This window comes from Xiphophorus maculatus, chromosome 17, assembly GCF_002775205.1.
Source record: "Xiphophorus maculatus strain JP 163 A chromosome 17, X_maculatus-5.0-male, whole genome shotgun sequence".
Taxonomy (NCBI): Eukaryota; Metazoa; Chordata; class Actinopteri; order Cyprinodontiformes; family Poeciliidae; genus Xiphophorus; species Xiphophorus maculatus.
In genome coordinates, this window is record NC_036459.1 from 3,017,376 (window position 1) to 3,045,005 (window position 27,630).

General features: G+C 37.6%; 1 protein-coding gene across 1 annotated transcript; it reads left to right on the forward strand.

The window, feature by feature from the left end:
- Positions 1–679: 679 nt before the first annotated feature.
- On the forward strand, positions 680–27,310 carry kcnmb4 (potassium calcium-activated channel subfamily M regulatory beta subunit 4). The gene is made up of 4 exons (XM_023349942.1): positions 680–1,100; positions 6,283–6,453; positions 22,493–22,620; positions 26,700–27,310. Exons 1-4 carry the CDS (start codon positions 936–938, stop codon positions 27,022–27,024), a joined length of 789 nt encoding a protein of 262 aa, XP_023205710.1. The 5' UTR covers positions 680–935; the 3' UTR covers positions 27,025–27,310.
- Positions 27,311–27,630: the final 320 nt, after the last annotated feature.

Consider the following 27,630-nt stretch of genomic DNA (forward strand, 5'->3'; position numbering starts at 1 on the left):
AGGAAATAACTCATCACTCATAAGATAATACAGCACAAAAGAAGTTTTAATTTTGGGGGGGTGAGCAATTTATTTGGTTTTTACCTCAAATAAATTAGGTGAAAAATTATTTTTACCCTATATAATGATGTATACACACATCTTTATTAACTTTTCCTACTGATTCTTTATCAGATTAAAGTTGTGGCTCTGGCTTTGTTGCTCCGAAACATTCATATTGCTTTTATGTTTTTATCACTTTAAACCAAAATCTACCAATGGTTTTGGTCTGAACTTAGTATATATGTTATCAGATATGTAGACTGTGTCAATATCCTGTGTTAAAAATGTCCTCAGACGTGGAAGAAAAATATTAATCTACTGTTTGTCCTCCAATATGGCGAACAGGAAGTTCCCCCAAACCACCAGACTCTTTCAGCTTAAAAGCACTTATTTCTGTCCTTGATAAATGAGTGAAATCTTTATTAAAACTAAATATTTTTTTGTATTTCCTTCATACACTAGTTGTAATAGGTGACTTAAACTTTTACATAGAAGCATCCAGTGAATTAAGATTTTGTTGAACAAATGTTAAAGTTGTAAGTTGGAGAAAATATAAAATAAACAATTGTTGTAGGTTGTTGTCGGAGCGTTTGGTGATGTTTTTGAAGCAAACAGAGTGAAAGTGAGCCGGAGAGAGAGGACGGGGATGGGAGGAGGGCAGATTATGGAAATCTCAGTAAATAGATGCAACAGAAATTGGAGAGATGGTGAGGGGGTGAAGAATGGAGGGAGAGTAAATAAAACGGACTCGGAGTCTGAAAGCAGCCGCTGATTAAACTCAGGCTGTGAGCAGCAGCCGCTTCTCCTCCTCATCTTCCTCCTTCCCTCCGCTTTTCAGCCACCCATCCCCGCTTCCTCCTCTCCATGCCGGCGGAGGTCTCCGCGGGGCTGCCATGGCGAAGATCCGGGTGTCGTACGAATACTCCGAGGCTGAGGACAAGAGCATCCGGCTGGGTTTGTTCCTGATCGCCTGCGGGATCCTCAGCCTCTTCATCCTGGGCTTCTGCTGGCTCAGTCCGACGCTGCAGAGCCTGCAGAGCAAGCCGGCCAACTGCACGGTGAGCCCGGCGGCGAGCTGCGCTGCGCTCCGGTGGGGTCAGAACCGCGGACCGAACCCGCACCGAGCTGAAATTATACCGGTTAAAGCGATTAATCGCGCTGCAGGTTATTTATGTTATTAATACAGTTTTAGTTTTGAATAAACTTTTTAGGTAGATTCCAAAATGCACTTTGAAAGAAAATATATTTGCTACTTTTTTTAGTCATCTGGCCCAGTAAGAGTTTGATTTAGTGTGTTAATTATGTTTGGGAGCCCTTAACGGTGCAGCATGCATCTATTTGCATTAATTTTACGATGTTGTAGATGCAGACTCTGAAGCTTGGTCGATAATCCATAAAACAGTAAAAATAAATGTGTTTTATTGTGGTTTACTTTGGGGATAACTTCATATGTTGGTGCCAGGAAGTAGCAAGGAAAGCCATGAATGATTAAGAACTGCACCACACAGTTTTTATTGGCAGTCATTTCCATTTTTTATTATTTATGTTCACAGTTATGTTTTTGCCAGTCACATATTTTACAAATTGTATTGGTCCTTTTTGGATTGTAACTGGTGTTTCCAGTTTTATCTACCAGCTTTGTGAGTTTTAACATGCTGTGCATTCACAGCTGATATTCCATTTAGTTTGCTGGAAGTGGGTTATTCTCCTCTGCTCTCTGACACCAGCAGGGTCAGATGTGGTTGTTTGTGAAAATCCCAGCAGATGGAACATTTCTGAAACAGTCCATCTGGTACCAGAAATACATCACATTCAGTCACTTAAACTTCATTTGTTCTGATGTTCGGTTTGAATTTCAGACAATCGGCTTCACCTTGTCCACAGACCTTGAGGTGTACCTACTAAAGTCTCTGCTAAGTGTGCTAACAAAGTGAAACATTTCTGGTTTAAATACAATAATTTGTACTTAAATTAGTGAAAAACTGAAAAATAAAACTCTTAAAGTTGGGTCACAAAACTTGATTAAAACTGAACTTAACCAGCAAAATAACCTGCAGCTGCAGAATTATTCATATCAACATAAAGACAGGAATTATATTATGACTCCATTTATGTCTGCTGAAAAATTACTGATGCATTTTACTGGAGGCTTTATTTTGCTTACCCAGTGTTCAATAAAGCTGCAGTATGTAACTTTAAAAAAAAAAAAAACTTTTTACATATTTGTTAAAACTGTTGCCAAGTCATGACAGTTTAATATGAGAGATAATCTGTGAAATCGCCTCCACATTCTCCCTGAGCTGCTATTGCCATCTGAAGAAACACCAAAAACAACCAATCAGAGCCAGGAGGCAGATCTGAGCGCTGTCAATCAACCTCCTGTACTTGCAGCTAAATGTTCTAATGGCAGAAACAACTTATTGTTACTGGAAAACAATTTATACGCCGTCATCAATGGCTATGCCAAGTAGCCTTAGCATTCACAACAGGGATCAAGGGGATGCTAAACGGAGGATGTGATTGGTTGTTTTTATTTAGCACTGGGTGGGTCTTCACAGATCGTCTCATTCCAAACTGTCATCGTGACAGATTCAACAAATATATATATATATATATATATATATATATATATATATATATATATATATATATAATAAAAGTTACAAACAGCAGCTTTAATATGACAATATGTGTGATACTGGTTAGATTCCAACCTGTTTGTAATGACCAGTTAATTCCTTAAACAGTGAAGAAGGCTATAGTGATCAGATGTTGCTCAGTGTTGATCAAGTTGATGCAAAGTGAAGGTGATCAGTGGAACATGATTGATCTGATCTGACAGGATCTATAACGCTGAGCTGTCACTCATCATCCAGGGAAGCTTGGTGCATCACAGCCTCACTGACTGCACAGTTTAATTACATTCATTAATTTTAGTCCAATCAGTTTAATGATAAATTAATAGGCTTTGTATCAAATTCAGCTTAAATCAGTTTAATTTATTATATTACTGTCCATTCACAGGGAGTTTTACGCCCAGTTACAGTAAATATTATATTGAAGTATAATCATCTGGAGACGCCTTGACTGAACTGAATCATTGACTCTACAGAAATGTAGTCATCTTGCAATCCAATTGCTACAGAAGTGCTCTATAAACTAAGTCTATTTAAAACAGTCTCAGATAATTACACCATTTAGAACCAGATCTGCAGTTTCTGAGTTTTTTTTAGGGCTGCAGAGTCTGGCTATGTGTCAGAAAAAAACGAGTGTTAGTGAAACTACTGAAGTTTATCTATTTTTTCTACATAAAGAAACTTCATCTCATTTTGTTGTTTGAGGAGAAAGTGTTACACCAGCTGCTGAGTGAACCCTGCTCTAATTAAAGTGCTGGATAAGAAAATACAATATTCTCAAAATCAAGTTTTGTTTAAGACTGTGACAACTGGCATTGGGTTTTTACACATTTTTAAAAACCTGCATTGGAAATCTATACTTGCATAACTTTGGCTATGTTCACACATCAGGTGTTGATGCTCAATTCCAATTTTTTGCTGAAATCTGACAAAATGTTTTGTCTGATTTCGATCATATTTAATTATACAAACTTCTTTGAAAATCTTTTACATCCCCAAACGTTGACGTCATGCAGCAGCTCATTGTTTCCAGCGCTAGTAATGGACGCCATGCCACGGTTTATGGATCGATTTTAAGGTTGTTGAGAAATGGGAGCCAACAGTATCGTCCCAAAATCATAAGAAGACAAAGACTTGCTTCAAACATTGTTTATGTCCGAATTTACCGCATCTGGCTTCTTCTGGTGACAAATTATTACGCTTGACTGACATCAATGACGTAAAAGTTGGATAAAATGAGACATGATCATTCAGGCTGCAGATGTTTTGAAAACTATTGGATACATATTAAATTTAATACCACAGATGAAAGTGGCACAAATCAGATTTTTTTTTGTGGTGAAAGATCAGACGGCCACTGAAAATGTCAAATATGAAATGGGGGGGATTTGGATTTACGTCACATTTTCCTGTTGTGTGGATCTTTGTGGTCTACAGACTTGCAATCCAGATGTATAATAATGACAACAATACATTATATTAGAAAGTATGTAGCTGTCTTGTTTCTGTCACATTTTTACAGTTTTGCTTTAATTCCATGAACATTTTATTGTCATTGTCTTGATTTATTTCTCTATTGGTTTCCATAGAAACAGTAATTGCTACACGCTGTATTTACAGTGGTTACTGGCTCTTTTAATCTTCATCACGTTTGTGAAAGATTATACTTTGAAGTATCATGTGTTCACAAATTGGACAAAAGCCAAAAGTATACTTAAGTGTTTGCTGCCTGATGTTTCCATATGATTGGAGAGCTCAGTTCTCGGTGCAGCCATCCGTTTTGGCAGCAGTAAGTCAAACAACCTGATTAAAGGAGGCAGACTCTTTTCGGTAAAGTGCTTTGGTTCCCTGACAACTGACTGAAAACAGAGAAATATTTCACAAGCTGCTTAACACAACTGACCATGTTGAACATCAGGATTAGTATTTTTGTGGAGGAAAACAATTCAGTTTTTTCCTTGTAATGAAGATTTAGAACCATGGCTGTGAACACACTTGTCTGTGTTTTCTCACCACTACTTTATGTTAAAGATGACGACTTGATTTCCAGACTTGGACTCAAGTCATAAAATCAATGTTTTCATACTTGACTTGGACTTGGCCTTCAAAGACTTTTTGTTTTACTCAAACTCATCCACTAAAGACTTAAGATGTAATGTAGGTCGTGAACTATAACTCAAGGACTAGGAATGGAGATCTACCAATCTTAAAGACCAGGCTTGAATTGACCTTGGGCTCAAAAGACTTTAAGTTTTGGATTAGACTCAAGAGTTGATTTAGATGCACGTTCTAAAGACTGAAGACTTTGGGTCGACCTAAGCTGTAAAGTCTCAAACTTTGGCTTAGACTCAGGTTTTTAAGAAGCCAGACTTGGCTGTAAAAAAGAGGCAAAGTCTTTATATCAGTGAGTGATAATCAAAAGTCTAATGTTGTTAGAGGATCTAACCCATTTTTCATCTTCAGAAGCACCACCATGGTTTTATTTTGATGGATTTTATTTTGCTTATTCTAAGGAGCTTCTGTCGCTGGCCACTAATAAATGTAAAGTCTTGTATTTGTAAGAGGTCAGTTCAGTATCAGGAGACCAACATGACCTTTAGTGTTGACAATTAAATGTATTTTTAAAAAATAGTCAAACAATCAGCCTCAGACAGATGTTTTGTTTCTGATTTAGTCATTTTAATCTTTTCGGTTGTCGATGAAAAGTGGATTTGTCCAGCTCTTTAGGCTGTGGCATTTCAGAGCCTTTGGGAATATATGCAGGAAATGAATTACAGGCTTCCAATGTCTGCACTTTATGCTGTGTGCTGTGGATGATGAATTTATTCAGATGATTTATTCGGCTGTTAGCTTATTGCATCATCTTGGACTGATGTTCATGCGTCATTTGGAGGGTTTTTCCCTGAATTGTGCAGGTTCTGGTCATGCAGTAGAGCGCTCTTCCAATTTGCCATTAGTGAATCTGTGACATAATAAAACATAAATCAGAAAACTTGAGTTTACTGCAGCTCTTTGGCCCGTTGAGTGAAGACCGTCTGACTTTTATAGAAGCAGATTAGATTGATGGCGTCGTCTCCGTGTGTTGTTTGTTCATCCGTCTCGTTGTTTCAGACCACTAATGAGAGGTCATCACTCCTGTAGCAGAGGCCACTCCTCTCTCATCTTTTGGACAAACTTCTAATTGCTAATTTCTACTTTTCTTGTCTTTTCTGGTTTCCATGACAGAATGTGATTCTTCTTTGTAAAATGTCGTTGGGTTTGGTGTTGGTCCTGTTACAAACTGTCCTGTATTGATTGGTAGATAAACACTAAAGAAGGTTAATTGCTTCAGTCCAGTGGTAAATGTCAGCAGTGACAAAAGACACTTGCATGTGTCTCAGATGTTGCACTAGATATGATAAGACAGCATTATATTTGTTTATTTCACACACCCAGAATGTTACAGTGTACTTCTCTGAAACTTTCAGATATTTCAAGGCATTAATTAAAGCTTCCTTTCCTTGAACATACAAAGTGATTTCCCAGAACTACACATATTCATTTTGATTTTGGTGCAAACGGTAAATGATTGGTGCTTCTGCTGATCATCCATCTTGTTTCGCAGGTGGTGTCTGTGCTGCGTCCTGAGGAGATGTTTGAGTGTGTTTTTACGTGCGGAGCCGACTGTAAGGGAACGTCTCTGTATCCCTGCCTGCAGATCTTTGTCAACAACTCCGAGTCCAACTCTGTGGCGCTGCTGCACTTCGACGAACAGCAGCTGGTCCTCAATCCAAAGGTAAACACCACTGGTTCTCTGAGATCCAGCAAATATTAGAGTGGCATCGACCTCTCTGGCTAACACAACCCTACTATCAGCAAGCATGAATGGCCTTTGTTGAAGCTGTTAGGGGAAAGTTTAGTTTTCATCAGCTGGATCAATCCTGAATAAGAGAGGCTGGGTAACTAATCTTTTGTAGTCATGGCTTCTTCTTTCACTTTGTGATTCCATTGTTTTTTAATTAACAAACTTCTCAGGTTTTTGTTTGAGTTTTAGCCACTCTGATACAGTTTAGAAAAAGTTCTCAAGTAGATTTTTCTCATCTCTGATGTCTTTTATTTTTAGGGTTTTTTTTGGTACTAGAAACCTTTGACAGTTACCAGACAGGAAATGGGCAGAGAGAAGGGAGGAGATGTTAACATGAATATTCAAATTTGTATCATTTTGTATCAGTAGTGGTTTTATTATATTTTTTTTGTGTATTTATGTTTCACACCAACCTGCAAATTGGCCTGAGGAGGGAAATCACCCTATAATCTGCTAATATCTACATGTCGATATCATTGATATATAGAAATCTTTTACTTTTTCAGTGAAGTTTATTAGTGGAGTTTGCAGCCAACAGCTTGTCTCTTAAAATCTCACTTTGTCTGTTTTTATTCTGAATCTGCACTAAAATAAGGAAGTTTGGCCTTTATAAACCCTGGGGTTGACTTAAACTGGTTAGAAAGCGTTTAGATGAGCGGAAACTGATACAATAATTCATACAACAGCACCTGTTGTAAAGGTACGCAGTTCTGAATTAGTAGAGATTAAACGTAAAAAGACGCGACTGAGGATGAGGTGAAAGATGAAGATAAAAATGGAGGCACAGCTGCAGTGATGCTGTTATTTTCCATCCAGCCAGGAGTGTTTGCCGGCTCGGTTTTTGGATTGCAGCCGTCTAAATCTATTTCTGTTCAGGACTTCAGAGACACACGAGGCGTTTAAAAACCCTCGTCGTCATTAAGAAGCAGCTGATGTTAGAAGCGTCACGTCAGGTTTTCCAGTGAACTTCTCAGTTTGTTCAGGGTTTCAAAATCTGAGCTGAGCCTTCGTGATCAGGGATCAGAACAGCAGATGCCACATTAAAGTTACCACAGTCTATCAGGAAAAACTACAATTCTTCTGTGGAGACGGTTGTTGCTAAGGCTACGACTTAGCAATGACTAAAATAACATTTCTGTTGTTCAGGCCTTCATTTTACTAATTAAGATAAGAGATAAGATAAGATTTATTTGTCATTGTCATCAACAGATTACAACGAGATTGAGATTTGCTCGACTCGAGTTAAAATGCAGGTTATGTGTATATACATAATATACAATATACATATACATACATACATAAAAAAGATAAAGAAATAAATAGTACAAAATGAGAAGTAAATAGACATCAGAAGATGGTTGCAGCGCCTGGAGGTGTCGCAACAGAATTTACATTTTTAACAAAGTGGTGTCAAGAGCAGAAGTTCTTATGCCTTTCAATTTAGTGCTATGATTGCCATCGGGAAAAAACTGTTTTTTAGACGATTTGTCCTGGTTTTTATTGCTCTGTATCTCTTGCCTGATGGCAGCAGCTGGAAGAGACCATGGCCAGGGTGTGAAGAGTCATTTAAAATCTCCAAAACTTTCTTGTGGAGCCTGGAAGTGTAAATCTGTTCCATAGTGGGGAGGGGGCAGCCTATGGTTCTCTCTGCTGCCCTAACAACCCTCTGGAGCGCCTTCTTGTCCACGGATGTGCTGCTGCCGTACCAGACACACAGACCGTACGTGAGCACGCTCTCTATGGAGCAGTGATAGAAGGCCTGCAGCAGGTCTGAGGGGAGACGGTTCTTCTTGAGTATTCTCAGAAAGTACAGTCTCTGCTGTGCCTTCTTCAACAGCTCCTTGGTGTTGGTGCTCCAGGTTAGCTTGTCCTCCAACTCCATGCCCAGAAACCTGATGGTGAGAGGCTGGATGTCCGTTTTGTTCTTCCTGAAGTCGATCACCAGCTCCTTTGTTTTGGAGGTGTTGAGGAGCAGGTTATTGACTTTGCACCACTCTGACAGCCGCTTCACCTCATCCCTGTACTCCAGCTCCCCCTTCCCGCCTGAGATGAGACCAACAACAGTCGTGTCATCTGCAAACTTTATGATCTTGTTGCTGAGGTGGTTGGAGACACAGTCATGAGTGTAGAGGGTGTAGAGAAGTGGGCTGAGCACGCAACCCTGTGGAGATCCGGTGTTCAGGCTCAGAGCAGTGGAGGTGTGGGGGCCCAGTCTGACCCTCTGGGAGCGACCTGTTAGGAAGGCCAGGATCCAACTGCAGGTGGCTGATGGGAGCCCAAGGTTTGCTAGCTTGAACACCAGACGTTGGGGAAGTATGGTTCAACGCGACTGCTATCAAACTTCTATGTGTTTAAAGCGCAGAAGAAGAACGTGGATGGCACACTTCAGCGCTCTGATTACAGAAGTAATAAAGACTTGAGCTGTTTATGGATAAGTTTATTTAACAATGGGAGCCAACAGGATCGTCGCTAGACTGTAACAAGACCAGATAAACTATCAGCAACGGCTGTTTGTGGAGCATTGCCTGAAACTTCAGCAGAGAAGTCTGTTGGATGTGAAGTCAGAACCAAGAGTGGTGGGATTGTGATGTCATTGACACAAACTGCTTTCATAGTTTCAGAATAATCGTCTGTCTTTTTCTGGAGCAGAATTATTATGAATTATGATGCATGTCTCTCACCAACGTTGTATGTTGGATAAAATGCGACATGACCGTTCAGACTGAAAACGCTTTGAATAAAAATCAGATATCCGATTTAGTTCAAATCAGATTTTTTGGGAGGTGGAAAGATCAGATTTGTCCGTTCAGACTGTCGAGAAAAAATTTGTGGCTTGCAGCTGTAGACTCGTTCAGGTCAGAAACATCACATCTAAGTGAAAAATACATCTGTAAAATCCATCGTCTTCCACTTATTCTATGTAAGTTGTTAAAATAACGGGTCCAAAAAGTAAAAACAATCCTCCCTCATCCCATTAACCTTCTGTCCAGCTCTGTTCCCAGCTCAGAGGAGACACAGCAGCTGCTTTATGAGACACACTTCATCACTTCTCTCAGAACAGGAAACACAAAATACAGTTTGTACAGACAGACCAAAAATTTTAGTTGTAACATTCAGGTAGTTTGGGTCAGAGTTTGCCTGGTTCATGCAGTAAGATTTTAAAATTGTTTTTCTTGGCACATGTTGGGGACATTGCCAGCAATTAGCATTAATTAAAAGCTGCAGCCTGCCTGAGGACTGTCAAGTTTAAAAATATTTTGTTTTTTAACACTTCAGATCAGCTCCCACCTCTGTCGGATGTTAGATGGAAAGAAAACAGCGGCCCTTTTACATGACTTATTCAGTGAAGTAGAGATTATCATTTAATATGTTAAGCTGAAGTCTGAGGTGTTATTTCCAGAGATCAGTGAATGCAGCACAGCTGGGACGTTCAGGTGTCTTCACCATCTGTGAGATTCAAGCCAAAATAATAAAACGGCACTACATTAACCCAGAAGTTTACCCCCCTCCAACCTCGCCGCATGGCCGGGCCGTCACCACGGCAACAGAGTAAATATAGAGGGCAGAGATCTCGCATCAGCTATGGTGCTCTGTCGCCATGGCGACCGATAATGTGGAGACGAGGAGAGAGAGGGAGGGCGAGTCACGCTTCATTCAGGAATCCTTTAATCTCCCTAGAGGGAGAAAGGAAACCTCGGAGGCTCCGCCCACTCCTTACATCATCATCATCATCACCGCCAGGTTAACCTCAGGGATTAAACTCTGTTTATCCTCAACCAATCACACAGGAAGGCAAACAAGAACACAAACAACCTCTAGGCCATGATTGAATGCAGAATAATTATAAAGAATGAAAAAGTAATCATCAGGAAACTGTTCAATACGCTGCATTGACATTTTACTGTCGTTATTTTCACATTTAAAAGAAAAGTTAGAAAAAAATGGCCTAAATGACTCATGTGTTTTTGAAAAGTTGCTCAGATTTACTGTATAAGGAATAAAGTTAATTATTTTTTGCTTTTGACCAATAACAAAATTGTACATTTTGGATCATTATCCTGCTGAAAACTGCAGCGATGTTCAGTTTTCCAGAGAGTTTCTGATGCTGAACTCTCTGATGAGGTTCCCAGACTTTCTGGAAGAGAAACAATCCCGCAGCATCATAGATTCTCCCCCGTACTTAGCAATGTGCTATCAGGTTTGTAACTTATTCTGGGGTCCCGATAACAGGACCCCAGAACTCCTCAGTTAATTCCCTGTAACCGGATCACTCCTAGAGATGTTTAGTATTAAAATAAGCTCTCCTTGTTTCACATCAGGGTGTGAAAAATAAGAAACTCCACAAGTCTGAAAAAAATCGAAACTTTTTTGGCTCTAATAACGTCCAAAATCACATCAGGAATTAATGTTGGAGTCAGGATAATCCATCTCTTGTTACCATGGTGATGTATCATTTGAATCGTCAGTTTGCTGTCAGGTTTACTTTATTTTAAAGTGTAACGTTTTAAAGTAAAATTATATTAAACATTAATTTAGGGCTAGACAATAAATCAATAACGATATTTATTGAGATAGATACATGATCAATATCAATAGATAACACGTCTGATGATATTCACTCCAATCCAGAACTAGACAGCCAAGGAAAGGCTTTAGCTGCTCAACCGTTTGTAGCCGCTCAACTAACTCTCTCATTCTTTGGTTGCCTAGCAACAACCTGTTGAGTAACTGGCGCAGCAGCAGTTTAAGGTTTCACAACTGTTCCTCATAACTGCTTAAAAATAAAAAAATGTGAAGTGAAAACTGTAGATAAAACAGAAGTGGTCACACCTTCAATTTGGCTGTATGTCAGATATTTAAAACAAAAAAACGAATCAATACTTATCGATATGGACTGATATGAAGCGATTATATTGTGATGCGTTTTTCAACATTATCGCCCAGCCTTGTATTAACTTAATAATTATGCTGCAGTTTGATGTTTGATGTGGATCATTAGCAGTCAACCAGCTGCAGGTCCAGTAATACAGCTAATGAGTGATCAGACTGAAGTTGTAATATTAATTGTAGATAAATGAAAGCATGAAGTTTGAGCCTTTCAGCATCAGAAGTGACTGTAAACTCAGTGAACTACAGCTCTGCTATCTGTGCAACTGTTGATGTATTTGTGATTTCTAGCTGCTAGAGCTGACTGACAGCAAATAAACAGAGAAAATAAAGAACATTTCATTTACCTTTAAGTCCTCCTGAGCTCTGTGACCTTTCACCAGCAGACACACAGGCAGCATTAATTGCAGACTCGTCTGAAATGGACTTTGTGGATGTAAACCGGCTGACTGAGAGCCAGATGAAGAGAGGTTTTCTCCCAGTTAATTGGTGTTGTGTCTATAGGGGGCGGTTAGTTAATGGAGCCGCCCGCAGACTAAATGACTGACATGACATTAAGATCTACGTCAGCTCACAATCTGTATGTGAAGCAAAGATGTTCAAGAAACAAACCCAGGAGATGGATCACTACATATCCTTAACATGAACTAGTTCTTAAAACTCAGTTCAGTTTGGTTACAATGAATTCATTCATGTTCATAGTTCACCATCTAAACCTTTTGTATTGAGTTCTCATTTTCACTTTCAACATTTAATTCCCAAAACTGCTTTTCTCATTCATGTGTTCAATGATTTTTTTCAACATATTTGACAAAAAAGTGCTTATTGTAGACACATTGTAAATACAGCCATCTTTAACCTTTGAGATTTGTTTATTTTTTCTCTTTCAACTGGAGTTGAAAAACTCAAAATATAACTCAAAGTCTGATGTTGCGTTCCAGTTGTACTCAGAACTGGGGAATTCTGATTTTCCAGTTGGAAAAATAAACTGGAATGCCATACAAATTGGATTTCCAAGTCCCACTACCAAAGTTATGACTTGAAAGGCCAACTTCCTGTTTTAACATGGCCGCTCCTCTCATCAACGTAATACAGTGGAAACGTGTTTAGTGCCTGTTACTCTAAATTGAACAAATTGAAAGAAGTTTTTGCTTATGGAAAATAAAACTTAAAATGAAGTTTGTAAGAGTTTATGGGCGCCGCCATGTTGAAATTCTGACGTCAAACCCAGCTCCGAGTTCCCACTTCCCAATGAGTTAATAACTCATTTTAACAATTTTATGATCACAAAATTAAAATAAATTCAGGTCATCTATACATATTTGTGTCTGTGAAGGTGTGAAGCCACCGTGATGTTTGTTTTTAATAAAATCTTCATCCTGCATCAGCTGACAAAATTATTCATTCTGTTGTTACGGTAACTTACCTGCAGGTTGGTTGGAGAAAATGGTTCAGTGCTTCAGCTTTTCTGTGCATCATTTCCCTCCCATAACTCAAAATGAAAAACAGTGAAGTCTGACTTCACACTTTGTGAATCAGCTGATCAGAGTGCTCTAATTTGCATGGTAATGCATCAACACACACTCAGGTTTGATGGTTTTGTCACATTTTAATTAGAGCTACAGGTCTGCGTGGTTATCTGATGAAAAACGGCACTTCATCATTTTCTATTTAAGGGGAGCTGGATGTATGCTGAGCTAAGAGTGCTTTTGTTTTTAAAAAAGGATTAATTAAACCTGACTCGGAGCCTTAAAGGTGAGACGACCCTGCCCTTCAGTGGAGCCATAATAACGTCCTCATGAGGTCCAAAACCTTCAGGAACAACTCACATCATTTTTATTATCCTTCTAGACTTTTCCTGTTCTTATTTCTACAGATAATTTCTGTAGGAACAAAAATGAAATGAACTCCTGACCTCAATAAAGGAAAGATGGCTCAGGGTGTCGGTGTGTGTGGGTGTGTCGGGGTGTGTGTGTGTTTATATGGATGTGATCAGAACATTTGCTGCCCTCAGAGCGGTGGAGGTGAATCCAGGTTTCCTTTCAGGTTGAGAAATGTTTAAAGGGGACATTCTACATTTTTATATTTTCGTTTTGGTTTCTACTGCTTCTAGAAACCGTCCAAGCACTTAATAAAAAAACAAAAAAAAAACATCCAGTCTGTTTTTGGCAATAAGTTAATAATTTTTGGTGTCTGGAAAATGAGCTGTTTCAAATACTTTCCAATTGTTGAGTCACACTGTGCCATTACCTGGCAACCCCAGCACTCCACCCGTTACCTAGCAACCCAAGCACAGTTCCCTCATATTTGGTCAGCTGGTTTTACTGCTGTATGCCTTGTACAATGGCTGCTGGATAAGACAGATTTGTTGATGTTGACTTAACATCCAGAATCCACTTGCTGCATTCTAGATGGTTGTGCAGGAGGCACTACTAATTCTTTTTAAATATGTAATGATTGTATAATTGCACATTTGTTTGCAGCTATTTTCACCTGCTAGTGTAAACATTGAGTTGAGGGGCGTGGCCAGCAGCTGCTTATTTGGGTTTAAAGTGGCAGGAGGCCAAAATAGGCAGAACTGAGCTGACTAAAATCTCATCTAAATATGATTTTATGCGAATAATATAATGAACATGTTTTTTTTATCACCTTATGCTAACCTGCTCAAGGAAGTATAATAGGTCACCTTTACCAGCGGGTGAATAAAGGAAATAGATTACTTAACTGTGTTGGAAGGTCATTAGCTGATTAGTCTGTGAACTCTGGTTGGAGTTCAGAACATTCCTCTGGTTGATCATAAAACATAACTTTCATCAAAGCCCGACTCTTTGCACTGCAGCCTCCGTTACCCCCGAACATAGCAGCGTTTATACACGATTGTTCAGACAGTGTTCCCAGAATGCTTTTCACTTGTTCTGAAAGGTACTACATCCTTCCCTGAAAGTCTTTCCATCCAACTAAAGCTGCTTTGGCTCCACCGGTGATCTGTAAAACCTCCACACAGATGTTGGCTGTGATGAGGATTACTCCACATGAGAGCTCATTTCTCAAAGAGATTTTGTTTGTTGCACATAGCTCCTGCTGCAGCTGTCCCTCCAGTGGTTCAAACTTGATTTCCTTCCTTCTGAATGGAAATCCGAAGGTGTGTTAGCAGGACGGTTAGAAACCTGCTGCTTTTAGCGGCTGAAGTGATAATGAAAACAAACTAAATGTTTTTCCATTTTGCTTTCAAGCAGCTCCACTGTTACCCTTTTTTTAGACGTGTAAATAGACAGCCTAAGAACATTTAAGTTGTCTAGTAAACTTTAATAAATTCCAGTCCGTTTAAAGTTTGGTTTGTTTGGTGAGGTGTGAAATTGGACTAAAAAAAGCGAACCCATGGACTTTTCCAAAACAAGGAATCGACTCCAGTCCAGGGCATTCTGGGTAAATAAAACCAAAACAAATGCAATGCCTTTAGCAGGAGAAATGGCTTGTTGTCTTTTACAAAAGACAAAAGAGAAATCCTACAACAGCTAAAATCTGACGCCGCTCCATTTTTGTTTACATTTTGCGAAGACGAAAGTTGCGTTCAGTGTCGTCTTCAGACATTTTTATGCCATTTCCTTCAGTGGTTCTTGTTGCAGTGCCCCCACAGGCGAGGAGGAGAACTGGTTTGTTAATGGTTTGGCTGGTATGAAAGAGAACCACAGCAGCTGAAAATGTTAAAAATGTTGCAGTTTTGATCCCCAGTCGAACCGAATCTACTGGACTATCAGGTGTAAATTTCACTCAGCAAAACAATTTTAAAAGTCCAGAAGAAAATGCCCAATTATACAAGCAAAACATGTGATTTTAGCTGAAACAAATTGACAACCAACAGACAGGATCACATTTTCATGGGAAATAAAATAACAACGCAGTAAAATTTTACATAACTCCTGCCGTTTTGTTTACTAAATCTGTTTAGGTTTTAGATTTTTATTTAAACAAAGCTAGAGTATGTCTGAAGCAGTGATGGCAAAGTAGAGGATGATATTTTAGCTTCCAAAATCCTTGTGTGATAATTAGGAATCGTTGAGATGTTGATCAAATCAATGCTGGTTGATTTATTGAGTCTGTAGACGGAAGCAGCTGCAGACCTCTGGCCTTCTTCCAGCGAATCGGATGAATTAGAGACTAACCTCCTTCAGTTTCTGTCATCTAAAGAGCAAATGTCACCAGTTCTGGGCCTAAAATCCTTCATGTGGCGTCTCAATAATGAGACGGCGACACGAACATGATGTGACAGAAAAGATACGGAGGAAGGAAGACAGGAGAAGGGGCAGGTGGGCGGCCTCGTTCAGCCAATTACTGCTCCAGTAATTTCCTCGTTTATGACTTAATTATGTTATAAATGTAAATGATGAGATTTGTGGGTAACAACAGGGCAACGCTGCACACACACACACACACACACACACACACACACACACACACACACACACACACGTAGACATTATAATTCATATTAAGAGTCTCAAGTCTTCAGCATTCTTGTAATGTAGCTGATAATCTATCAAATTGATAATATGTCAGGAACAAGATTGTTTCCTTGAGAGCTCATTTTCTTTCAATTAAATTAGATAATAATATTTGCTAATTTAAGACACTTTTTCAGTTATTCTCTCCTTAAATAATTTATTAATAATCCTAAATGCCAAAGACAAAACTGGCAAATGAGTAAATAAAAACATTGCTTAGTTTTTGTCAAGGTACTTTGTTATTTACCTCCTAGCTTTATATTCCTACAAGTTTGATTTTTCTTGTTACAAATTCCACTAAAGTTTAATTACATTTCTAAAGTTTTCTGAAAATAATATTACCCAAATATTATGGCCAAAAGTTTGGATGTTGTTTTTGATTTTTCAGATATGGAATTATTTAGTAAAAATAGATTCTATTAAAGCAAAACAAAAAAAACAGTTTTTATTGTATTTTTTGCTCTGACAGAAATTCAATAAAGAAACTACTTACAGAAACATTGCGGCTGGAGAAACGGTTTCCTGGATCATCCAGAACTTTATGGTGAGAGTTTCCTCTGCAGTGAGGAAATCCAATTCAATCTAATTCAATAAAAGTTTATTTGTCCCCGAGGGGAAATTTAAAGGCAGAAAATAAACACAATCAAATCCAGGAGGGGGTAAATTTCTGAAGTTTCTTCAGCTGCTTGTTCTTGCGCATAAATCACACATTTGGTCAGTTTACTTGTTTAAAAACTCAAATTAGCAATTTATTCATCTTTGGGTTGGTTTGGTGCTTGGAATCCTTAAAAATAATTTGATTTCATTTAGATTTTTATCCACATCTGGAAAATGTTTAAGTTTTGTATAAAGTCCTTGAAAGTGCTTGATATTTAAACTGCAGAGTTTAGCAATAAAGTTCAATCTAACGTTTGATTAAAAGCCTAATTTTGGAGAAGGTTATTTGCAGTTGAAAGCAGATATTTACATACAATCTAATTAAAATACACATTATTTTCTCTCTCTCTGAATTTAAATCAGATTAATCTTTTTTTATTTTATGTCAGCTAGAATTACCAAAATTATTTCTATTTGCTAAATTCCAGAAAATGAATACATTTTATATTTAAGAACTTATTTTGACTAATAATGGTCTTCATTTTAACACAATATGTTTGGATTTTTTTTATGTATTGAATATTTATTATTCTTAATGCCTCAGTGACTCACTTTGTCATTGAGGCAATTCAATCTCTGTACTTGGAATAAAGATTTGATATATTTTATTACATTAAAGTTATTGAAATTGGGGAATTTAACAAAAAATGCCCCAATTTCATTTCAAACATTTAAAAACAAAAATGTCACAAAAATATTAACAGCAGTAATAAATTATGTAAAATAATAAGTTGAAACATGTTTTTTTTTAGTTTATTTGTCTTGTTTTTATCTCCAAACTGTGGCGGTGGTGGAACAGTTTAAAAACTTTGAAAATGCTTGAAAAGTTCTTCTATCTAATCAAATCCTGATTTTTCTTGCTCCTCTAATTTACGCCGCACTTGATTTGTTGTCTGATTTGGGATTTTTTGGATGACTTGTGCATCTCAACTTCAGATTTAGCTTGTGATTTAATCAGGCTGTCTTTAATTAGGCCATGTTTGTGTCGGCGTGAGGATTTAACGTCTCTACCTTCATGAAGTTATCATGACTCAGCAGAAATGCTCAGAGCTTTTCTGCTGAGTCATGGCTGTTTGTCAGACAGGTAGACGTGGCTTCGTGTTAATCCGTTTAGTCGAGTCAGACAGAAAGCCTCTCACAGATCCTGATTATCTGTTTAAATTCATTACAGAAACAAGCGCTGCGCTTCCATAACGTCAGCACTTTCTGCTCTGCTGTCAGATTACAGAAAAAACACAAAATCTCATCATTTGTGGCTCTTCTTCAGTCATTAACTACTTCTTGGTGGCTTTATAATCCTATTTATTTTGTTTTCAAATGTTTTGTGGTTAGTTTCTGTTGTGGCTGATTTGTAAATTCCTTTTTATTATTTTATCTTCATTAGTTCCCAAGGAAGCTAATTTTACTAGACATATGGTCACAATACCATAATCTCAATAAAAGAAAAAGTTAATAAAGCAAAATTACAATTCTATATTTTAGGGAAAGATTACAGCATTTAACAAAATAGAATCATTTAAAAGAAAAGTAAAATTAAATGGTAAGAAACACAATGAAACAAATACAAATAAACAAATTAAAAACATATCAAATAATGATAATGTGTATCTACTATCAGAGACTTACAGTCTTCCTTACTTTATCTTGTAATTTAGAAATGTTATTTTTCCATTTTATACATGTTAAATGTTGTATCCATCCAGTCAACCGGTTTGTAAATTCAATGAACATTTTTCATGTTTCTTTATGTTTTGCTGTCATTTTCCATGTTGGTGCATTTCTGTTTCTCCTGATCACGTTTTTGTTCCTTTTGTTGTCGTTTTGAATTGATTCAGGCTCATTTCTGTCTCTGTTTATGTTTTGCTGCTCAGTCTCTTGTGTTTTGGCCTAATATCCGGTTTGGAGGCTGGAAGGAGAACTTTGTGTTTTCTTTCTGTCTCTGTAATTTCAGACCAATCATGAAATCATGGAGCTTCTCTCCTTGGTTGATCTGATCAGCCTGATGGGATGTGATGGATGCTGCTGTGCTCACAGTTAATTGTTTTCAGTGTCTGCTGTCATATTAATGTTTCATCATTTTTAATTTAAGACTGTTTGGACCAGAACGGAAATGGCCAGAGGACAGAAATGTTGTCAAAAACGTTCTTTGGAAAGTTAATTTCATACTGGACTGGTTTAATATTAGACAGAGAGAATAAAAAATGAGACATTTTACTCCTGTATCGGCATAAAGTGCTTGATGAAGATGAAGATGTGGATATTTTCGTTTTAACCAGGATAAAATTATTACTGACATAATTTTTTGCATTTGAAAAAGTTTAAACTGACACAAAATATTCATAATTTTATAATAACTAAGTTTTTTACAATAAGTAGAATCACGTTTATCCAGACTTTGTTGCATATAAATCAGCTTTTATTAGATGAGGACGGATCGATCCAAAATATTGATAATATTTATATCAAGTTATCAGTATTGGATAACAACAGGCTAATTCTATTTATTAGTCTTTTTCAGTCTTACATTATTCTGCAATATGGTGACACCAAAAGTTGTGAAAGAAATGTCAGTGAGTTGATCAATCAAGAATAATTGATCACAATTTTTGAGTATTACCTAATTGATGTGTACATAATCACAATTCAGACTTTTTAATTCTGGACCGACAAATTAACCAAAGTGTGAAAAACTAAAACTAATAAAAACTAAATAATATTGTACTAATAATGACTAATGAAAACTAGCAAACACACTGTAAAAATTCATTAAAACTAACAAAAGTCACAACGAAATAAAGCTAAGCTATAATAAACATTCAAAACTAATAAAACTGCAGTTAAAAAGTCGATATGTTTCATTTTCCTGCTGTGTGTGAATGCACCCTAACTAAACCCTTAAATTAAAGAGGATTTTTGTTTTAATGCTTTGTTGTGGAAACTGAAGCTCTGATTTGATGACACACCTGAGTTTAGATGATTTTAGATTTACATGCATCTAAATAAACTCTTCTTCTCCAGTTCTGCTTTTCGATCACTTTCAGACAGTTGAAATCCATTCACTTCTCCTGTTGCTGTGACTAAAATAAGTCAAGGCTCGGCCAGCTGGGAACATGTGGAGATAAACTGATGGCAGAAAAATCTCTTTAAACGTGACGACCTGCCTGCTGCTTCGCAGCGTTAAACGTGTCAGTCGCTCCGTTTTTTCCTCTCGCTGCTTCTCCTGCTTCAGGTAATTGTCGCTTCACAAACGCCGCGGCCTCGGCCGGCCAATGGCACGCACCTCGCCCCGTGACGTCAGCGGCGGGCCGCCTTGTCGGATGATTGCGGTTGCCATGCCAACGGGCCGAGGTTACAATCGCAGACGAGCGCGCTCCTGCCTGCAATAAGCGGCCTAAATGAAATCGATGTGGAGTGTGTGTGCCGTCACGACGAGGAGAGCGGCTGCAGATTCACACTCCCTTCAGGATGTAGTGGCAGCGTGAAAACAGCAGCTCATTTACATTCCTCTCTGAGGCGCCGCCGTCACTTCAGGGGCTTCATATTCAGAGCACTGATGCTTTCAAAGACAATGTAGAGTTTAATAAACCTAAAGCTGAACCAGTGTTGCCACTTAACCTGCTCTTCTTGCAGGAATAGTTTAATATTTTACAAACAAGTTCAAGTTTCTGCAGCACATTGTCTATTAAAATGAACAGGTAGGTGCTGTCTGAAGTTCATATTTCTGCAGAGAGAAACCGCATATTTACCAGTGGGAAACATTTAAAGAGGCAGTTTTATGTGTTTTCCAGGCATAAAAAGCCATTTTCTAACATAATTAAGTATAAAGATGCTGTGTAGATCAAATATGACCCAAAAGAAATTGTACTTTGTAATTTAACACTTTGAAATTGGGTCTCTGTCTCTTTAAGAAGCTCCTGCTCTTTCTGGAACTCCACCTTTAGGAAGTCATCTCAACATAGCTCCTCTATTAACCATTTAACATTCTTACCAGCGTTGAAGTGAGAAGTATTTTCTGTCCTACAGAAAAAATTCACCCTCGTTTTGCTCAAATTTATCTTTATTTTAAATCCTTAAAACAGAAATAAAATGGTGGATCTTTAAAAATAAATTTCTAATAATACATCTTTTTCTAAAATTATAAATAGTCAGAAGACATTTTTGGCAACAAATGAGTTTTATTTGACTAGCTGGATAATAAAAATTACTCTTTAAGTTGTAAAGGTTGTAGACCTCTGGCCTAGTCAAAGTCCAAACCTCAACCTAGCTGAAATGCTAAACTTGAATGGACTGAAGCAACACCTGAGTAAAACCTGAGCTTTAAAATGACTAAACTGACCTCCTTCTGTGATTGAAACTCCCCACCTTCCTCTTCCTCTATACCAATCACTCCATCAGCAGAGCAACTTCTCGTTCCTCCAGCCAGGCAACAATCAGCCTCCTGCTATGAAATGTGCAGAAAGTAAAGTTGTGTTCAGCGGCTCACAGTAAAAGACAACCACAGACGCCTCTGAGCCAATCAGTATTCAGCTTTTCAACTTTGTTTTGACCCCATTACGGCGCCTCCTGCAGGGCAATCAGTGAGGAGAGGTGTCAGATGAACAGTTCTGTACATGTTTATTTATTTAAAGGAGCAGTACATTCAAAATTTACTCTTTTTTTTAGCTTTTAGCTTTATCATAATAACATGATGTAACCTGATTCCTTCATGCATGTTGGAGAATACCTTTAATCTCCATGGCAACCATTCAGAGCTGCAAAATGCCTGGGTGGGCGAAACTCCTCCCCCACCAGGGCCGGCGGCATTGGGGGGCATTGGGAGCCCGCCCACAGAGTTAGCCGTGCTGGACTGACCGACTGGAAGCTGTTTGTTGTTTTTACCTTAGAGAGACCAACTCTCTGTTATTCCTATATCGATTTGATACAGTAGGGGCTTCCGCACTTCCCATATCTGTGTCCTCTGTCACTGTTTTCAGAAGTTAAAACTGTTTAATCCGTTGTTAACACGTCGTAACCTGTTTTTCCGAGGCGCTTTTAAACGCAACGTGAGCGCTACGATGCTCACACTAGGTTTACACCTGCGCGTCAGCGAAGGAGAACTGCTGCTGCTTTGGAGGCCTGCGCAGGTGTGTGCTAGAATCATGCAGCAAAACGCAAAGAACTTAGCACAGTTTCCCCCCCAAACTAACAGAGTGAGTTCAGTAATGTGGTTGGATGCAGGTTATGTTAGCCAAAAGATCACTAGCTAACACCAATACAGCATCTTAAGCTTGTTAACAGGTAGCCTGTAGACTACTGATGTTGTTGGTCTTGTTTTTTTTGCATTATTTGAGGTCTGAAGGGACTGCATCTCTTTTGTAATTTTAACTATTTCTCATTTTCTGCAAATAAATGCAACATTTTTTCTTGGAATTTCGGAGACATGTTGTCAGTAGTTCATAGAATAAAAGAACAATGTTCCTTTTACTCAAACATAAACCTATAAGAAGTAAAACCAGAGAAACTGTTCATTTTAAGTTGTCTCTTAATTTTTTTCCACAGCTGTATAGCGTTTTTATAACAACAGAAGGTAACATAGTTACTTAATTTTGCTACACAGTAAAAACACAAAATCTTACCAAGTAATCCTGATCTACTATTAGTGCAAATATCTTAGTACACTTACAAAAAACTTTTCAGCATGCTTGTTTTAAGTCAATAATTCCTTAAAATTGCAGAAAAACTACTAGTTCTATTGGTAGATTATTTTCATTTAAAACATTTTTCCCATGTTATAAGTGAAATAACCAAATGCTTGGTACGATTTTGTGTTTTTGCAGTGTAAAAAGTGGCACTATGTGCCTGCAAAACACATAAAAAAAGCTGTTTAAGATGTAATTGATCTCATTTAGTGTTTTATTATTAAAAGGTTACGTCTGTGTCCCCAGTGCTCCTACGTCCCCCCCTGTGAGAGGGACAACCAGAAGAACAAAGACAACGTTCTGCTGTGGGAGGATTACTTCACCAAAGAGGTCAGCAGCCAGTCCTTCACCTGCTTCTTCAACCAGCAGAGGAGGTGAGACACAAACACACGCTCGTCTGTCTCCAGGTGCGAGACGGACAAATTGGAAGCAGGAGGACATGTGAGGAGGTGAAAGCTCCCTGGCTGACAGATCGATTTTACCTCAGGAGATTACAGACGGCCAGGCCGGTTTTCAGGAGCTGCTGCGTCTGATAGAAGCTTATCCACTTCCTAAATGACTGGCTGGGATTTGTGACCCTGCGGAAAAAAACTCCATTTCCTGGTTATTACATCTCAACACCAGAGTTGGGCTGTAACTAGTTACATTTGCTTGAGTAACGTTTTGGACAAAATGTGCTTTTAGGAGAATTTTTACTTTTAGTTTAGTAACTTTATTTTGTTAGGACTGTCGCCAGATTAACCGCATCATAAATTAAAACAAACTCAATAATTTCCATTTGCATGATTTATTGTTTTTTTCTCTTTCTACTAAAAACTGGATTATAAAAGTTCAGTTTGGTGTTTTGGTCTCAACTAGACCATTTTTTAAGAACAGCTTTGTTTACATTTTATTTGTTGTGTTTATTTATTTTGGATATTTAAAATGTCTTCCAGTCCCAGTGTTAAATATTCATTAGCATTTAAAGTTTATTAATCTTTGAGAATATGTTCTTGCATTATATTACTCAAAAATGGTCTCAAAACATCATTATTATCATTTATTGCGATAACTTCTGGGACAATTTATTGTCCAGAAAAATTTGCTATCATGACAGGCCTGTTGCTACTCTTACTAATTATGGAGACGATGATGCAAGGAAGGATTTTACATAAAATTAAGAAAATTATGAGCATCGGCTTCTTGAAAAACAGAGTCTGCTTCTTCTACAAATGCACCAAAACTTTTTATTGATAAACTTTCACATTTCATCACAACCAAGAAATTCTGTGTATTTCTTCATCATGTTTTGTTTAAATTTTTTACTAATAAATTTGTAGCATGCATTTGTTTTCCTGCCTCTCTATTCAGAAACTGTTTTTCTGGGTTCAGTCTAACAAAACCTTTTTAAGCGTGGGACCACAAACTGATGAGACAAAGAAAAACTGAGGAGCTTGTTGTGTGTCAGCTTTATCCTCCTATTATTCAGCCGCTGCTTACCTGTGACCTCAGCTGCTTTTATTTTTATCTCTGCAGCAGGATGAGGACTCTCTGCTTCGTAAATGAGGGCCCAGCGGGAGCTTGTTGATGCTGCACATTGGCTCTTCGGTCATTTAGACGGAAAACTAGAGCACTGCATGCTGTTTTATTTAAAGATTTGAAAAGAAACACACCTGGGCTTTGGGTTTATGTGTTTCTGGAAGGAATGTTAAAATATAACAGCAGCTAAAACGTCACAACAAGTGATTTTTCTGAACCAGTTCTTTGCTGTTTTAAAGAGTATTTCATTTAAAAATTCCCCAGACGACTGTTTGAGTTGGAGACTCGGACTAGTGTCGCATTTCAGGCTCAAAAATAAAATTTCAGACTTGGCTTGGACTCGTGGTCAGAGACTCGAGTCCCAGTTTTTATCAGATTAATGAAGAATGACAGGAAGCCCATGTGTGAGCTAAAAACTTTTACTGTGAAACAATGAGCTGGATTATTAGCCAGTGATGTTGGTGGATTATTATGGGATGTTAGCGACTCATAGCAATCTGTTTATGTTAGCGTTAGCTTCAAGTCTACATGAATGTCTTTCCAACAAAATGACTGAATCGTTTCAGAACAAATTAAACATATCCTACCGACTGCTAAGCTATCTGCTAAATTACAGGGACACTTCCTGCTGGAAATATCAAAATAAAAGCACTTCCGGTTCCACTTATTTAGAAGTTTAATACTCATTTACTTCCTCCACTTTGTCCCATTCATTATGTTGCTATTTATAACTTAAATTTGAACATCTTTACTATTTAGAAATCTTAAGAAATAATTTCCCAATATTGTTAAGATTTCTCCAACTCAGAAGAAGAAAACGATCCAAATCGGATTTAATCCAACAATGAAGTTGTTAATTTAATCACTATAAATGCTAACGTTGAAATTAATCAGTAACAGCTTTTTGATTTCTTTCTAGTATTTTTCTATTTCTAATTGGTAAATATTACATCTGATCAATTTTCATATTAATATAAATCAGGCTTTCACAGATTTTTTGGATCATTAATTAAATGTGAAATGATAAAACAAATTGATAGTAAATGTTGCTATTAGTTTAATTGTTGCTTCTATGTTGGTTACAGAAACTAAAATGTTGCTGCAGCTGGAAAGTTGGACATTCATGGAAGTTTAAACATGTTTTTTTTATTATTTTTGCAGGGATTAAAATCTTTTCAATAGTTCTGAAGAAAAACTAAATCCAGTTACTGTGAAATGAGAACGTTATTAATATTTCTGACCTTTTCTCAGAAGCACGGCTCATTACCAGGGTAACCAATCGAGGTGCAGCATGCTGCTGCATTATATGCCTCCATTATATAAATTAGCTTTACCTCTGCTCATTAGTTTTTTCACTACAATGTCTGATTGGACCTCTGGGGCTTAATAACACGGGACCAACGGTTCGTTTTGTTTCTGAAAAAAGATGCTTAATGGAACTTGAGTTCAGAAATATTGAAATTTACCTGAGAGATTCTTCAGTTCAAGTAGGAAACCTGTGTTGGTGCTACAGCTACATCTTAGCTGTAGAACCTCTTTAATTTTCCACAGCCATGTGCTACTTTGCACATAAAATCCCAATAAAATGCATTAAAGTTTTTCCTGTAACAAAGCAAAGTGGTACCGATGTCAGTGGGTGGGAATACTTTTGTGAGCCAAAATGGCTCCCATTGCAGCGATGCAGCTCAATGAATCAGTGAATGAATGCTGTGAAGGCATTTGTGTCTGTTTTTCTAAGTCCTGCCAGGCCTACAATTAATTTCACCACATGGTGTTTTATAAGCCCAGTTTAAAACGGTTGGTGTATAATTTTTATCGGATGTCAAAAATGGCGTTCAGGATTACAGATATCTAAAAATTTAAAATCAACTAAACTGGTGGTTTTAAGTAGTTGTTTTTTTAATAAACCAGTTGTAGAACAGGAAATGCTTTAGTTGCAAATCAAAACAAACTGTGTCTGTATTGTGTTTATCTGAAACAAAAATCTTTTAAGAGTTTCTTTTATAATTGTTTTATTTTCAATTTCTTTGCTTCCAAATCAACATGCTGCATAGTTTCCACGCATCCTTAAAAAGTCTTTGAGTCTGAATCTTATCTATCTAAAAATAAGGCCTTAAAGTGTCTTAAATTCATTAAAACAAATTTCAGCCGGCCTTAAGTGTTAAAGTGTTAATCACAGGTCTTAAATTTTGTCATTTCTTCCTCAATAGTTTTCCATTCTTATGCATGTATGTATATATTCCTATATGTCAGAATAAAGTTACTAATTCATAAATCCTCCAATTGATTTCTGTTTATTTCTGATTTTCCAGGTCTGACGACGCTTTGTGGCATCAATCTATTTTATTTTCAATTTCTTTGTTTCCAAACCAATGCAGGGCATCCTTAAAATTTAATTAAAAGTTAAATTTTTAATTAGTTAAATTAAACTTTAATTAAATTAGCTTTTAATTTATATAAAACCAATTTATATCAATTAGTTTTAATTTACATAAATTAAAACTTATATTTATATAAATTATAAATGTATATAAAACTCATTTATATAAATGAGTTTTATATAAACTAATTTCTATAAAATTAGGGCCTTAAAATGTCTTAGATTCAGTTAAAAATGTAAGTGGGCCTTAAATACGTTAATTGCAAGTCTTAAATTTTGTCATTTCTTTTTTGATAGTTTTCCACTCATGCTTTGCATCCTGTATTTAATTTTCAATATCTTTGCTTTCAAATCAACATGCTGTGTGGTTTCTGCACATCCTTAAAAAGTCTTAAATTTATCTAAAATTAAGGCCTTATAATGTCTTAAAGTGATTTTTTTTTAAACAGGCCTTAAATGTTGTCATTTGTTCCTCATTAGCCTTCTATTGTTATAAATATTCATATATTTGATTATAATCCTGAGGTTGATTTCTGTTTATCTTTGGATTTGCAGGCCTGACGACGTGCTGTGGCAGCGTTCCCATGACACCAGCGTCCTGCTGCACTGCGTCCTCTGGCCAATGGTGTCTCTCCTTCTGGGCACGCTCATTGTGCTGCTGACGGTTTGCGCCCGCTCCCTGGCTGTCAGAGCCGAGGCGCTGCAGAAGAGAAAATGTTCCTACGAGGTTTGCCAGGACTTGTCCATCACCACCTCTGATCGCCGCGGCAACAAACCCGGGGACCTCCTGGCGACTAACTCTGACCCTGAGCTGTCGTCGCCATCAAGGACCCTTCCTCTGTTTGCGGTGCCGGTGAGGCGACGGGATCGGGAACATTAGGCCAGAGAGGAAACTTGGTTTCTCAACTGGAGCCGCTGATGGGCGACTGTGATCTTCATCAGGAGGAAGATGAGGGTAAATCCACTCTGATGTGTGTCGGGTTCACCTTAAACACACTAGCAGCTTTTCTCATTCGGCCTGATCAGCAGGAGCTGAATCCACCTCAGCCGTCCCACATTTCATCTTAAATCAGAAAGTCTTCTGAATTTCCTATCAAAGCTTTTATTTCTCACGTTTACATTACAAAAACACAAAAAATTACCAAATGATTTTGGTCTAGTTTCTAGTGCAGATATCTTAGCACACTTGAAAGAAGACAAACTAACTTAAAAGTTACACAACAAATTCCACAGCACATCTACTTGTTACGGTTGTCATAGTCAAGCTAGCATAACTGAACTACTTCCCTCTCACTCGCTATTTTTTTTGTAATTAAAACTGTTTCCTGACCTTGTTATCTAGTTGTCAATTTTTAAGATTTAGTGCGTTATATTGATAAATTAAAACCAATGCTAGTCATTGGTTTTAGCTGTTAAAACCAATGACTAGCATTGGTTAGCAAGCAGCTTTTTGCCCTCCAGCCAGGAGATGGTGTGGGAACTTGCG